Raw genomic sequence first — 13,725 nt, 5'->3', positions numbered from 1 at the left:
GCATTGCTGTGCAACAACACAACACCTTTTGACAGCAATCCTTGGCATTTGCTTCGAATTGCAGGCTTTAGCCTGACAGTAAATATCTCACTGTAATGTACACTGTTTATTATTGTGCCCCTTTCCCCATAGTTTTCCAGTACTGGACCTTACGCATCCCAAAAAACTGTAAGCATCAGTTTTCCTGTGGACGGTTTGGTCTTGAACTTTTTCTTGCATGGCGAAGTTGGATGTTTCCAATCCATACTCTCCCATTTACTCTCCGGCTCATAATGATGGATCCATCTTTCGTCACCAGTAATGATCCTGTCTAAGAAGTTACCATAGAGATCCAAATGTTTTTTGCAGTTGCTTAAGTGCATTTGTTTATGCAACTGTGTGAGTTGTTTTGGGACCCATCTTGCACAATCTTTATGAAACCCAAGTCTGATGTGGATGATTTCATAGGCAGAATAATAATGTATCCCCCCCCGTGCAACATCATACTTAAAACAGTGAAGTAGGGGCATTGGCCATGACTATTTGTTTTGCCTCCACATGTCCACATTTCAATATCTGAGTGACTTCTTGGGTGGGGGGGAGGGGGGGGGGGGAGAGGGGGGGGGGGGCGGCGGTAACCGACCTAAAAACATACTATTTATAACAGCTATACCTATTGGTCTGAAGATGAAGCAAATACTAATGTAATGTCACTCAGTACACTGTCCTCAGACATCAACAGAAATATCTGCACTTATACCACTAACACCTTGTATGTGGTGTCGTTGCTCAGCGTGGCATGGTTGCTGTGTAGGTAAGTGCCAAAGTACAAATAAAGAGAGGCGTGCTTCAACTATTTGTTGGTCTTGGAAGTTTTTCTGTCACTAATCAGTTCTTCCACCTCTGTCAATGAATTAAAAATATGAATAATACTATATTTCATTGTGGTTTGTAGTCCATTTTATACTATGGGTCCCCATATAACTGGTTAAGTAAGTGAACCAAAAGGTTGGAGGAATGTAAGACCATGCTTCCTCCAATAGTATCATGTTTAGTAATGCAGTGCAGTGTTTGAATCAATCTTTTAGTTTACTTATGCTTGGACATGCACCTTGCCAATAAGAAAAAGTGGAACGTGAGCATTGTTTATGGAATCATTAAATAAAAAATGTAGATATCAACAGTGTTGATTAATATTGGGTAAGCCAGAAAAGAAATGGCTTCTTAGCAACTACTGATAATGGAACTATTGTAAGAGACAGATATGCAAACTAAACTGAAGCTGACGATAAAACGTAGGTTGATACTCTTTCTAAGATTAAGTGCAGTGACTTAATCGGTTAATGAAACAATAAAGGTTATATAATTTGTATATTTTTAATTTAAACACTTGTCTCCATATACTGATATATAACTTGTAGTATATACTGAACACCTTAACAGGTATAACTTATGTTAAGCAAACACCATGGTCATTTTACATCTTCAGAAATTAACAAAAAAACGGCTGATGCCATAGAAATCTTTGCTACAAGAGGGCATAATTATAGTGTCAAAGTCAAAGACAAATGCACTTTCACTGTCATGGGTTTTGTAGAAATTTTAGCAATAAATAAAAGCTTGTTCATTTTGCTATGGATGACTGGAGGAAATTAGGCCCAGTCATAAATATAGGCATGTCAGAGTCATTGTTCGCAAAATAAACTTATAAAGCCTTATGAAATGTATGTCAGAGTGTGACACAGGAGGTGTGCAAAAACCCTGAACTAAAATAATGTGTTAAGATGTCTCACCTATAAAACGTGGAATTAAACATTTAGGAAATACAGGGCTATTACAAATGATTGAAGCGATTTCATAAATTCACTGTAGCTCCATTCATTGACATATGGTCACGACACAATACCGATACGTAGAAAAACTCATAAAGTTTTGTTCGGCTGAATCCGCACTTCAGGTTTCTGCTGCCAGAGCGCTCGAGAGCGCAGTGAGACAAAATGACGACAGGAGCCAAGAAAGCGTATGTCGTGCTTGAAATGCACTCACATCAGCCAGTCATAACAGTGCAACGACACTTCAGGATGAAGTTCAACAAAGATCCACCAACTGCTAACTCCATTCGGCGATGGTATGCGCAGTTTAAAGCTTCTGGATGCCTCTGTAAGGGGAAATGAACGGGTCGGCCTGCAGTGAGCGAAGAAACGGTTGAACGCGTGCGGGCAAGTTTCACGTGTAGCCCGCGGAAGTCGACGAATAAAGCAAGCAGGGAGCTAAACGTACCACAGCCGACGGTTTGGAAAATCTTACGGAAAAGGCTAAAGCAGAAGCCTTACCGTTTACAATTGCTACAAGCCCTGACACCCGAAGACAAAGTCAAACACTTTGAATTTTCGGCGCGGTTGCAACAGCTCATGGAAGAGGATGCGTTCAGTGCGAAACTTGTTTTCGGTGATGAAGCAACATTTTTTCTTAATGGTGAAGTGAACAGACACAGTGTACGAATCTGGGCGGTAGAGAATCCTCATGCATTCGTGCAGCAAATTCGCAATTCACCAAAAGTTAACGTTTTTCGTGAAATCTCATGGTTTAAAGTTTACGGCCCCTTTTTCTTCTACAAAAAAAACGTTACAGGACACGTGTATCTGGACATGCTGGAAAATTGGCTCATGCCACAACTGGAGACCGACAGTGCCAACTTCATCTTTCAACAGGATGGTGCTCCACTGCACTTCCATCATGATGTTCGGCATTTCTTAAACTGGAGATTGGAAAACCGATGGATCGTTCATGGTGGAGATCATGATCAGCAATTCATGTCATGGCCTCCACGCTCTCCCGACTTAACCCCATGCGATTTCTTTCTGTGGGGCTATGTGAAAGATTCAGTGTTTAAATCTCCTCTACCAAGAAACGTGCCAGAACTGCGAGCTCGCATCAACGATGCTTTTGAACTCATTGATGGGGACATGCCGCGCCGAGTGTGGGAGGAACTTTATTATCAGCTTGATGTCTGCCGAATCACTAAACGGGCACATATTGAACATTTGTGAATGCCTAAAAAAACTTTTTGACTTTTTGTATGTGTGTGCAAAGCATTGTGAAAATATCTCAAATAATAAAGTTATTGTAGATCTGTGAAATCGCTTCAATCATTTGTAATAACCCTGTACATTAAGTAATAAATTCAACACCCTGGCAGTGTTTGGAGTAATGTAAATACCTTCAAAATCTGTCTTATCCGAAGGTGATGCTGCAAAATCTTCACACAAAAATTTTGATCTAATGTACAATTTGTGGGCATTTATAGATTGATTATGTTTGTTCATAAGAATATGGTCATTTATAACAAAACACTTTTTTGGTGACAGAGATAGTAACTTGTTGGCCATAAATTTATAGGAACAACATTCGTTACTACCTAATGGATTGAAAAGAGATGTTTTTGAATGATATGTGAAAATTGTAGTTTTGCATGGCCTTTATACCATAATTAATGGCATTACTGATAATATGAAAGTTGCTGTTAAAAGTTGTTTTTATTACACTACTGCCTATTATAAGTGAAACACTAGGACAGACAGCAAATAATAAAATTTTATTTATTGTGCATATACAGTATAGGAGTAAGGACACATGGTTAAATTCATAGTTGCTTTGGAGGCATATAGGGTGCAAAATTTAGTTCACAGTGCTGGCTGAGAAACTGAGCTGCTCCAGCCTTTTGCAGCCTATGAACAAATATTTTCATTGACTTATAGTTTCGTAGAACACAGTTACCAGGGCACCAGTGGAACTCTTTTGTATTGTGGTAAGTTGGTTGGTATAAGATGGGAGACATTTAGCCCTGCATTATCTTGTTGAAAGGCAATATCATGGAGACCTTGAAAACATGGTACATCTCCTGGCTTTAACGCATCAGAGATGTAATGATTGCTGTCCATTATTACTGACTATATGAACAAGAGGTAATACTGCTGTGTACCCAGTGGCACCCCATAACATCACGCTAGGTGGTGGGCGTGTGATGATGACAAATGCAAATGTGGCAACATCTGTTCTCCTCAAAACATCCACACATACTCATATATGTGAACTGGGATAGTACAAGCAAAATTGTAACTTATTTGAAAAGATCACATAGTACCACTCTTGTTTCCAATGCTTTTATTGGGTACACTATATTTTTTATCATGCCTGTCTCTGCTGCTGTGTCAAGAGAAGCCACAAGGATCTACACCATGCTGATAGTCTGTGGTGCTGCCCATGTGGATACTTCTCCTACTGCAAACAAGGTTCAAGTTATCTGATGTACCAGTACAATGCTGCACAGGTGGAGGATCAATATGTCTGTCCTATTGGGCACTAATCATGCATAGCCATTGAGATCCTGCATGGCAGTGTATCATACGTCAATTAATGTGAGTGCTAATACTGCAGAATGATCAGTTGCAGTCTCAGTAGGTCACAGTTCCGCTGCTATTGAATTCTAACATGGGCTGGTAGACATTTCTCCCCATTACACGTCATAACATGATCTTCTCACAAACAATTAACATTCAAATGTGATTTATAAATGAAAAACTGATTGCATAATATTAATTTATATACAGAATTTACAAGTGTTACTCCTACCTACTTTGTGCCAGTTGTCTAAAATACAGCAGCACACTTCATGGAAATTTGATGTTACAATTTTAAGAGCCAGCAGCATATACACAAAAAATATTATTTTGTGGGATTTGAAGAGCTGGAAAATGTTCACATTTTTGTACTAACTGGAAGGAGAACTATTTTTTTACTTAGGTCATAAATTATTCAACTCAATCTCACTGTACTGGACTCTTATTTATGCAGTTTTCAGTAATAATGAGGCATGGATTTAGTTCATCACTTGCATTTCTATGGTTTGTATTGATGATTTATTTTGTAAAATGCTCCAACAGCATGAAAGACAATGATCACAGACTAAGTACAATAAATAAGATAGCTTCTACTGCAAATATCAGTACTGCAAACAGAAAAAAAATGTGAGACAGAAATGCTTCAAACAAGTCAGCATTACACACCCTTGTTGCAGAGCTGAAGGTGCATTGTAGAGCCAAGGCAAGTATCTTGACACTGCTCTGCTGTCTCTGCTGTTTCCTCTTGTGATTTCTAAGGCAAGGAATTGTGCAATTCCACTCTTCAGTACGCCACCAAGTGTATCTTCATTCAGTCCAGCTGCCATACCTTTACAGTAGCTCTGGAACACAATATATATATTTATTTCTACTAGACATACATAGATATGAGGACAAACTACGGCAATGTTGATATGAGGAACACATCAAATGCTCACATGATATCTTATTACTGAGTCTTCCACTTATTTGTGATGAAAGTACACTGGGCTCCTCTATTGAAGGTATCTTTAGAACATGTACACTGAAGTCCTAAGTCTCTGCACAGATGTTATTTGAGTACATGCATTCCTCAGTAAGTCCCTTCAGTGCTTTGCATGCCATTCATTGTGAGAGCTTGCCTTTTCAGTGTCTATCAGATCAATCACTTTGTTCAGTAAAATCATGGAAAGATGTCACTTACATAGAGAAAAAGTTTCCTAATGGCAAAAGTCAATGATATCTGGTTTAGAGTCAGATACTGCATGGAGGAATGCTTGTGCAGTGAGCTATGAGGACATAACAGATGTGCTAGTGGGATCATAAATAGAAGTTATCATGAAATTCCACAGAAAAATCTATATGCCTGGAAAGTTTTAAATCCCCTCACTTCAGTTGGAAAGATGACTATTTCCATAACATCCATATAATTAATTATAGAAAAATATAAAACTTAATTGAATGGGCTCAAAACAGAACGGCAGCAACTTTTTTGAGGATTAACTGTTGTATGTACTAGAACAATCTATTTTTTGTGCATTTGTGTGTGTGTGTGTGTGTGTGTGTGTGTGTGTGTGTGTGTGTGTGTGTGTGTGTGTGTGTGCGTGTGCGTGTGTGTGTGTGTGTGTTCTGCAGAATTTATGTACATGCATAACAACTAGTTGTCCTTGAATAATAAAAGGATGAACAATCAAACAATGGAAACTCCAGGTTGGAATACAGTCAGAGAGAGTCCCTTTAGTCAGCCATAGTCAGTGTCAGTGTCGTCGTAACTGCCGTCTGCTTCACGTCTGCTGTGCAGCGAGCTACCTTAATTTAAGTATTAACTGTATTTTTCTTACTTGTCACTTCTTCTTCCGTGTGTATTTGCTTTTAGGAAGCTTTAATTGTCTGGTGCTATTAATAGTGTTCCATAGATTTCGTGTTTGTTTTGAATACAGTCAGAGAGTCCCTGTAGTCAACCATAGTCAGTGTCAGTGTCGTCGTAACTGCCGTCTGCTTCACGTCTGCTGTGCAGCGAGCTACCTTAATTTAAGTATTAACTGTATTTTTCTTACTTGTCACTTCTTCCGTGTGTATTTGCTTTTAGGAAGCTTTAATTGTCTGGTGCTATTAATAGTATTCCATAGATTTCGTGTTTGTTTTGAATACAGTCAGAGAGAGTCCCTTTAGTCAACCATAGTGCCAGTAGTGCTAGTGTTTGTTTTCAATACAGTCCAGAGACAGGTAGTGCAATTTTCATTGTTTTCTACAAGAAGTGGCTAGCAACCCCAGTTTAGTGAATAAACAGCCGCCTTTAGTGAATTAGCAGTCTAGTTAAAGGTTGAACAACTCTCTTCAGTAAATTTATTCCTTAGGATGGATAGGATGTGTGACTGCTGTGTACGGATGCAGGAGGAGCTGGCCACTGTTCGCGAACAGCTGAGCGTGTTGATGGCCGCGGTCAGCCGTCTTCAGGCTGCTGCCTCGGAGTGTAGCGGCAGTGGGGAGTCTGGTGCGTCGCAGGGTACACCCCAGGTGTTACATGCTTCACACACTGTCCCTGCTGTCGAGACATCTTCGCGGGTACCGGGCGCGGTTGGGCCACCCTCTCCCCAAGGGGAGTGGCGGGTTCAGCGGCGTTCGCGGCGCACGAGGCGGAGGGTCAATGTGGAGGCTGGCCGTGTGGCATCGCCCGCTCTGCCTGTGAGTGGACATGTGGCTGCTCCTTCAGCAAGGTCCGAGCAGGCACACGGGGGGAGGGGTTTATTAGTTATTGGGAGCTCCAACGTTAGGCGGGTGATGGAGCCCCTTAGGGAAATAGCGGGAAGGTCGGGGAAGAAGGCCAGTGTTCACTCTGTCTGCTTGCCGGGGGGCCTCATCCGAGATGTGGAGGAGGCCCTGCCGGCGGCGATAGAGAGCACTGGGTGCACCCGACTGCAAATTGTTGCTCATGTCGGCACCAATGACTCCTGCCGTCTGGGTTCAGAGGTCATCCTCAGTTCGTACAGGCGGTTGGCGGAATTGGTGAAGGCAGAAAGCCTCACTCGCGGGGTGGAATCAGAGCTAACAATTTGTAGTATCGTTCCCAGAACCGATCGCGGTCCTCTGGTTTGGAGCCGAGTGGAAGGCTTAAACCAGAGGCTCAGACGATTCTGAGGAGATCTAGGGTGCAAATTTCTCGACCTCCGCTATCGGGTGGAGAAATGTAGGGTCCCCCTGAATAGGTCAGGTGTGCACTACACGCTGGAAGCGGCTACAAGGGTAGCGGAGTATGTGTGGAGTGCACATGGGGGTTTTTTAGGTTAGAGAATCCCCTCCCTAGGCCCGACAAGACGCCTCCTGAGACGCGGCAAGGTAGGAGAATGCAAAATGCAACAGGGAATAATGATATTAATGTGCTAATAGTAAACTGCAGGAGCGTCTATAGAAAGGTCCCAGAACTGCTCTCATTAATAAATGGTCACAATGCCCATATAGTACTAGGGACAGAAAGTTGGCTGAAACCAGATGTAAACAGTAATGAAATCCTTAACTCAGATTGGAAGGTATACCGTAGAGACAGGCTGAACAGTGAAGGGGGAGGCATGTTTATAGCGATAAGAAGTGCAATAGTATCGAAGGAAATTGACGGAGATCCGAAATGTGAAATGATTTGGGTGAAGGTCACGGTTAAAGCAGGCTCAGACATGGTAATTGGATGTCTCTATAGGCCCCCTGGCTCAACAGCTGTTGTGGCTGAGCACCTGAAGGATAATTTGGAAAATATTTCGAGTAGATTTCCCCACCATGTTATAGTTCTGGGTGGAGATTTTAATTTGCCAGATATAGACTGGGAGACTCAAACGTTCATAACGGGTGGCAGGGACAAAGAATCCTGTGAATTTTTTTTAAGTGCTTTATCTGAAAACTACCTTGAGCAGTTAAACAGAGAACCGACTCGTGGGGATAACATATTAGACCTTCTGGTGACAAACAGACCCGAACTACTTGAAAAAGTTAACGCAGAACAGGGAATCAGCGATCATAAAGCGGTTATGGCATCGATGATTTCAGCCGTAAATAGGAATATTAAAAAGGGTAGGAAGATTTTTCTGTTTAGAAAAAGTGACAAAAAGCAGATTTCAGAGTACCTGTTGGCTCAACACAAAAGTTTTGTCTCAAGTACAGATAGTGTTGAGGATCAGTGGACAAAGTTCAAAACCGTCGTACATTATGCGTTAGATGAGTATGTGCCAAGCAAGATCGTAAGAGATGGAAAAGAGCCACAGTGGTACAACGACCGAGTTAGAAAACTGCTGCGGAAGCAAAGGGAACTTCACAGCAAACATAAACATAGCCAAAGCCTTGCAGACAAACAAAAATTACGCGATGCGAAATGTAGTATGAGGAGGGCTATGCGAGAGGCGTTCAATGAATTCGAAAGTAAAGTTCTATGCACTGACTTGGCAGAAAATCCTAAGAAATTTTGGTCTTATGTCAAAGCGGTAGGTGGATCAAAACAAAATGTCCAGACACTCTGTGACCAAAATGGTACTGAAACAGAGGATGACAGAATAAAGGCCGAAATACTAAATGTCTTTTTCCAAAGTTGTTTCACAGAGGAAGATTGCACTGTAGTTCCTTCTCTAGATTGTCGCACAGATGACAAAATGGTAGATATTGAAATAGACAACAGAGGGATAGAGAAACAATTAAAATCGCTCAAAAGAGGAAAGGCCTCTGGACCTGATGGGATACCAGTTCAATTTTACACAGAGTACGCGAAGGAACTTGCCCCCCTTCTTGCAGCGGTGTACCGTAGGTCTCTAGAAGAGCGTAGCGTTCCAAAGGATTGGAAAAGGGCACAGGTCATCCCCGTTTTCAAGAAGGGACGTCGAACAGATGTGCAGAACTATAGACCTATATCTCTAACGTCGATCAGTTGCAGAATTTTGGAACACGTATTGTGTTCGACTATAATGACTTTTCTGGAGACTAGAAATCTACTCTGTAGGAATCAGCATGGGTTTCGAAAAAGACGGTCATGTGAAACCCAGCTCGCGCTATTCGCCCACGAGACTCAGAGGGCCATAGACACGGGTTCACAGGTAGATGCCGTGTTTCTTGACTTCCGCAAGGCGTTCGATACAGTTCCCCACAGTCCTTTAATGAACAAAGTAAGAGCATATGGACTATCAGACCAATTGTGTGATTGGATTGAGGAGTTCCTAGATAACAGGACGCAGCATGTTATTCTCAATGGAGAGAAGTCTTCCGAAGTAAGAGTGATTTCAGGTGTGCCGCAGGGGAGTGTCATAGGACCGTTGCTATTCACAATATACATAAATGACCTGGTGGATGACATCGGAAGTTCACTGAGGCTTTTTGCAGATGATGCTGTGGTGTACCGAGAGGTTGTAACAATGGAAAATTGTACTGAAATGCAGGAGGATCTGCAGCGAATTGACGCATGGTGCAAGGAATGGCAATTGAATCTCATTGTAGACAAGTGTAATGTGCTGCGAATGTACAGAAAGATAGATCCTTTATCATTTAGCTACAAAATAGCAGGTCAGCAACTGGAAGCAGTTAATACCATAAATTATCTGGGAGTACGCATTAGGAGTGATTTTAAAATGGAATGATCATATAATGTTGATCGTCGGTAAAGCAGATGCCAGACTGAGATTCATTGGAAGAATCCTAAGGAAATGCAATCCGAAAACAAAGGAAGTAGGTTACAGTACGCTTGTTCGCCCACTGCTTGAATATTGCTCAGCAGTGTGGGATCCGTGCCAGATAGGGTTGATAGAAGAGATAGAAAAGATCCAACGGAGAGCAGCGCGCTTCGTTACAGGATCATTTAGTAATCGCGAAAGCGTTACGGAGATGATAGATAAACTACAGTGGAAGACTCTGCAGGAGAGACGCTCAGTAGCTTGGTACGGGCTTTTATTGAAGTTTCGAGAACATACCTTCACCGAAGAGTCAAGCAGTATATTGCTCCCTCCTACGTATATCTCGCGAAGAGACCATGAGGATAAAATCAGAGAGATTAGAGCCCACACAGAGGCATACCGACAATCCTTCTTTCCACGAACAATACGAGACTGGAATAGAAGGGAGAACCGATAGAGGTACGGAAGGTACCCTCCGCCACACACCGTCAGGTGGCTTGCGGAGTATGGATGTAGATGTAGATGTAGATACAAGGAAAAGATAAATTGTTACCCACCATAAAGATGACACGTAGAGTTGCAGACAGGTAAAATGAAAAGACACTTATCAATTATCTTTCAGCCAAAGCATTATTTGGAAAAGGTAATGCCTTCTTGGTTTCCCAGGCCTGCCAACCCAAAGTTTGGTACAGATTTATTTATGACATCTTCATGATCTGGACTCACAGTGAAGAAGAACTCCAGAATTTCCTCTCCAACCTCAACTCCTTTGGTTCCATCAGATTCACCTGGTCCTACTCCAAATCCCATGCCACTTTCCTTGACGTTGACCTCCATCTGTCCAATGGCCAGCGTCACATGTCCGTCCACATCAAACCCACCAACAAGCAACAGTACCTCCATTATGACAGCTGCGATCCATTCCACATCAAACGGTCCCTTCCCTACAGCCTAGGTCTTCGTGGCAAATGAATCTGCTCCAGTCTGGAATCCCTGAACCATTACACCAACAACCTGATAACAGCTTTCGCATCCCGCAACTACCCTCCCGACCTGGTACAGAAGCAAATAACCAGAGCCACTTCCTCACCCCCTCAAACCCAGAACCTCCCACAGAAGAACCCCAAAAGTGCCCCACTTGTGACAGGATACTTTCCGGGACTGGATCAGACTCTGAATGTGGCTCTTCCTCAAATCCTGCCCTGAAATGAGATCCATCCTTCATGAAATTCTCCCCACTCCACCAAGAGTGTCTTTCCGCCATCCACCTAACCTTTGTAACCTCTTAGTTCATCCCTATGAAATCCCCAAACCACCTTCCCTACCCTCTGGCTCCTACCCTTGTAACCGCCCCCGGTGTAAAACCTGTCCCATGCACCCTCGCACCACCACTTACTCCAGTCCTGTAACCCGGAAGGTGTACACGATCAAAGGCAGAGCCAACTGTGAAAGCACCCACGTGATTTACCAACTGACCTGCCTACACTGTGACGCATTATATGTGGGAATGACCAGCAACAAACTGTCCATTCACATGAATGGACACAGGCAGACAGTGTTTGTTGGTAATGAGGATCACCCTGTGGCTAAACATGCCTTGGTGCACGGCCAGCACATCTTGGCACAGTGTTACGCCGGCCGGGTTATCTGGATACTTCCCACTAACACCAACCTATCCGAACTCCGGAGATGGGAACTTGCCCTTCAATATATCCTCTCTTCCTGTTATCCACCAGGCCTCAATCTCCGCTAATTTCAAGTTGCCGCCACTCATACCTCACTTGTCATTCAACAACATCTTTGCCTCTGCACTTCCACCTCGACTGACATCTCTGCCCAAACTCTTTGCCTTTTAATATGTCTGCTTGTGTCTGTATATGTGTGGATGGATATGTGTGTGTGTGTGTGTGCGTGAGTGTATACCCATCCTTTTCCCCCCCTAAGGTAAGTCTTTCTGCTCCCGGGATTGGAATGACTCCTTACCCTCTCCCTTAAAACCCACATCCATTCATCTTTCCCTCTCCTTCCCTCTTTCCTGACGAAGCAGCCGTTGGTTGCGAAAGCTAGAATTTTGTGTGTATGTTTGTGTTTGTTTGTGTGTCTATCGACCTGCCAGTGCTTTCTTTTGGTAAGTCACATCATCTTTGTTTTTATATATATATAAAAATTACTGAAATGTAGAGAAATAATAAGGTATATATTAAAAGAGGGTCAAAATTGTAAGAACCTAGTAATGTCATAAAAGAGTTTAGTCAAAAGTCAAACTTCTCCCTTTTCCTATTCCAGTTGTGAATGGTTCGCAGGAAGAATGACTGCTGTAAGCGTCTGTGTGGGTTCAATTCCGATTTTATCTTCAGAGACTTTTCACTAGACTTATGTCTGAGGAAGCAGTATACTGGTCGACTCTTCCAGGCACATGCGCTGTGAGAATTTTAACAGTAGACCATACTGTGATGCAGAACTCTTCTCTAACAGCGTCTGCCACTGGAGTTGACTGAGCATCTCCCTGACACTTTTTCAGTTACTAAATTAACCTATAATGAAACATGCTTGTCTTCTTTTGACTTACCCTATTTCCTCTATCAATCCTATGTGGTACAGATCCCAGACTGACAAGCAATATTCAAGTGTTGGTGAAACAAGTATTTTGCACCTCCTTCCTTTACTGAAGGACATCACATCAATGGTGGAGCAGTTATGAGTCAGGTAGAAAAATTTAAATATATAGGGCCATTTATTGACAAAAGTGTACTGGGTAAAATAGAAGTAAAATATGGAATACAACAGAATGGAAAAGCTTTAGGGTGTATGAATTCTTTTTGATGGACAGGAACATTTCTAACAACAATAATAAAAGTGTAGATATGCTAATTGTTTAAATTGTCCTATGCTGTGAATCACAACAGTAGATTTTAAGTGCTGATCTCAAAAGAAGACTAATAGCTGTGGAAATGGATTTTTTTTATGAAGGAGTGCCAGAATATAAAGAATTGAGAAAAAATCATATGATGAAGTAAGAGCTAGAATTAGGGCAAATGAAATAGTGATTGATAGAATTGAAAATCATCAAAGTGGTATGAGCATTTGTTAAGTATGTCACATCATTAGTGGGCAAAGAAAATTTTTGAATGGAAATAACGTGGCACACATAAATGTGGCACTCCACGACATTCTTGGAAGGACCACATCATTGAAATAACGGAGAATAAGGGTGTGCACAAGGCAGATGCCCTGAATAGAGAGGCTTGGCAGTACATAACAGGAATACAGTGAAGCATTGTTATTAATAATTAATCCTGTAATACTTATAATAATAATAATAATAATAATAATAACACATGAGACTTTTCCTCAAGTGTGTCTGGCCCATCTTTTTTTGCAGTTAACAGTGCTTATGTGGACTTCAGTTCTCTTCTTTCTTTCTTTTCTCTCTCTCTCTCTCTCAACACTCATCAAAACCCTGAACCAAGTCCTGACTTTTAGTAGGCAGTGGTGTCTCAAGGTGATGTCTTCATCTTGCAATTATTTTTTCACTTGCCTGTGACACAGCTGTCAAGGGCTTATTAGATTCATGTTCTAAAGGTATGTATCCAAATATGTATTTTTTAGAGCTCACAGGTACAATTGTCATATTTACAGATTTGCAAATATATCTAAATTAACAGTGCATTTAACTGTGGAATATCATTTCTCTCAGTCATGTACATAATTTCTGGTATTATATTTAA

At 41.8% G+C, this 13,725-nt stretch overlaps 1 protein-coding gene across 1 annotated transcript in view; it reads right to left on the bottom strand.

Annotated features, from left to right (window-relative positions):
* The window catches only part of LOC126183377 (protein unc-79 homolog), an 852,060-nt gene that overhangs the window by 91,541 nt on the left and 746,794 nt on the right, over nucleotides 1-13,725 (bottom strand). The window contains 1 exon segment of the mRNA XM_049925310.1: nucleotides 5,046-5,221. Within this exon segment, the coding sequence (XP_049781267.1) occupies nucleotides 5,046-5,221 (176 nt within the window).

The sequence above is a fragment of the Schistocerca cancellata genome, chromosome 4 (genome assembly GCF_023864275.1).
Source record: "Schistocerca cancellata isolate TAMUIC-IGC-003103 chromosome 4, iqSchCanc2.1, whole genome shotgun sequence".
Classification (NCBI taxonomy): Eukaryota; Metazoa; Arthropoda; class Insecta; order Orthoptera; family Acrididae; genus Schistocerca; species Schistocerca cancellata.
This window is presented reverse-complemented; position numbering and strand designations above follow the sequence as displayed.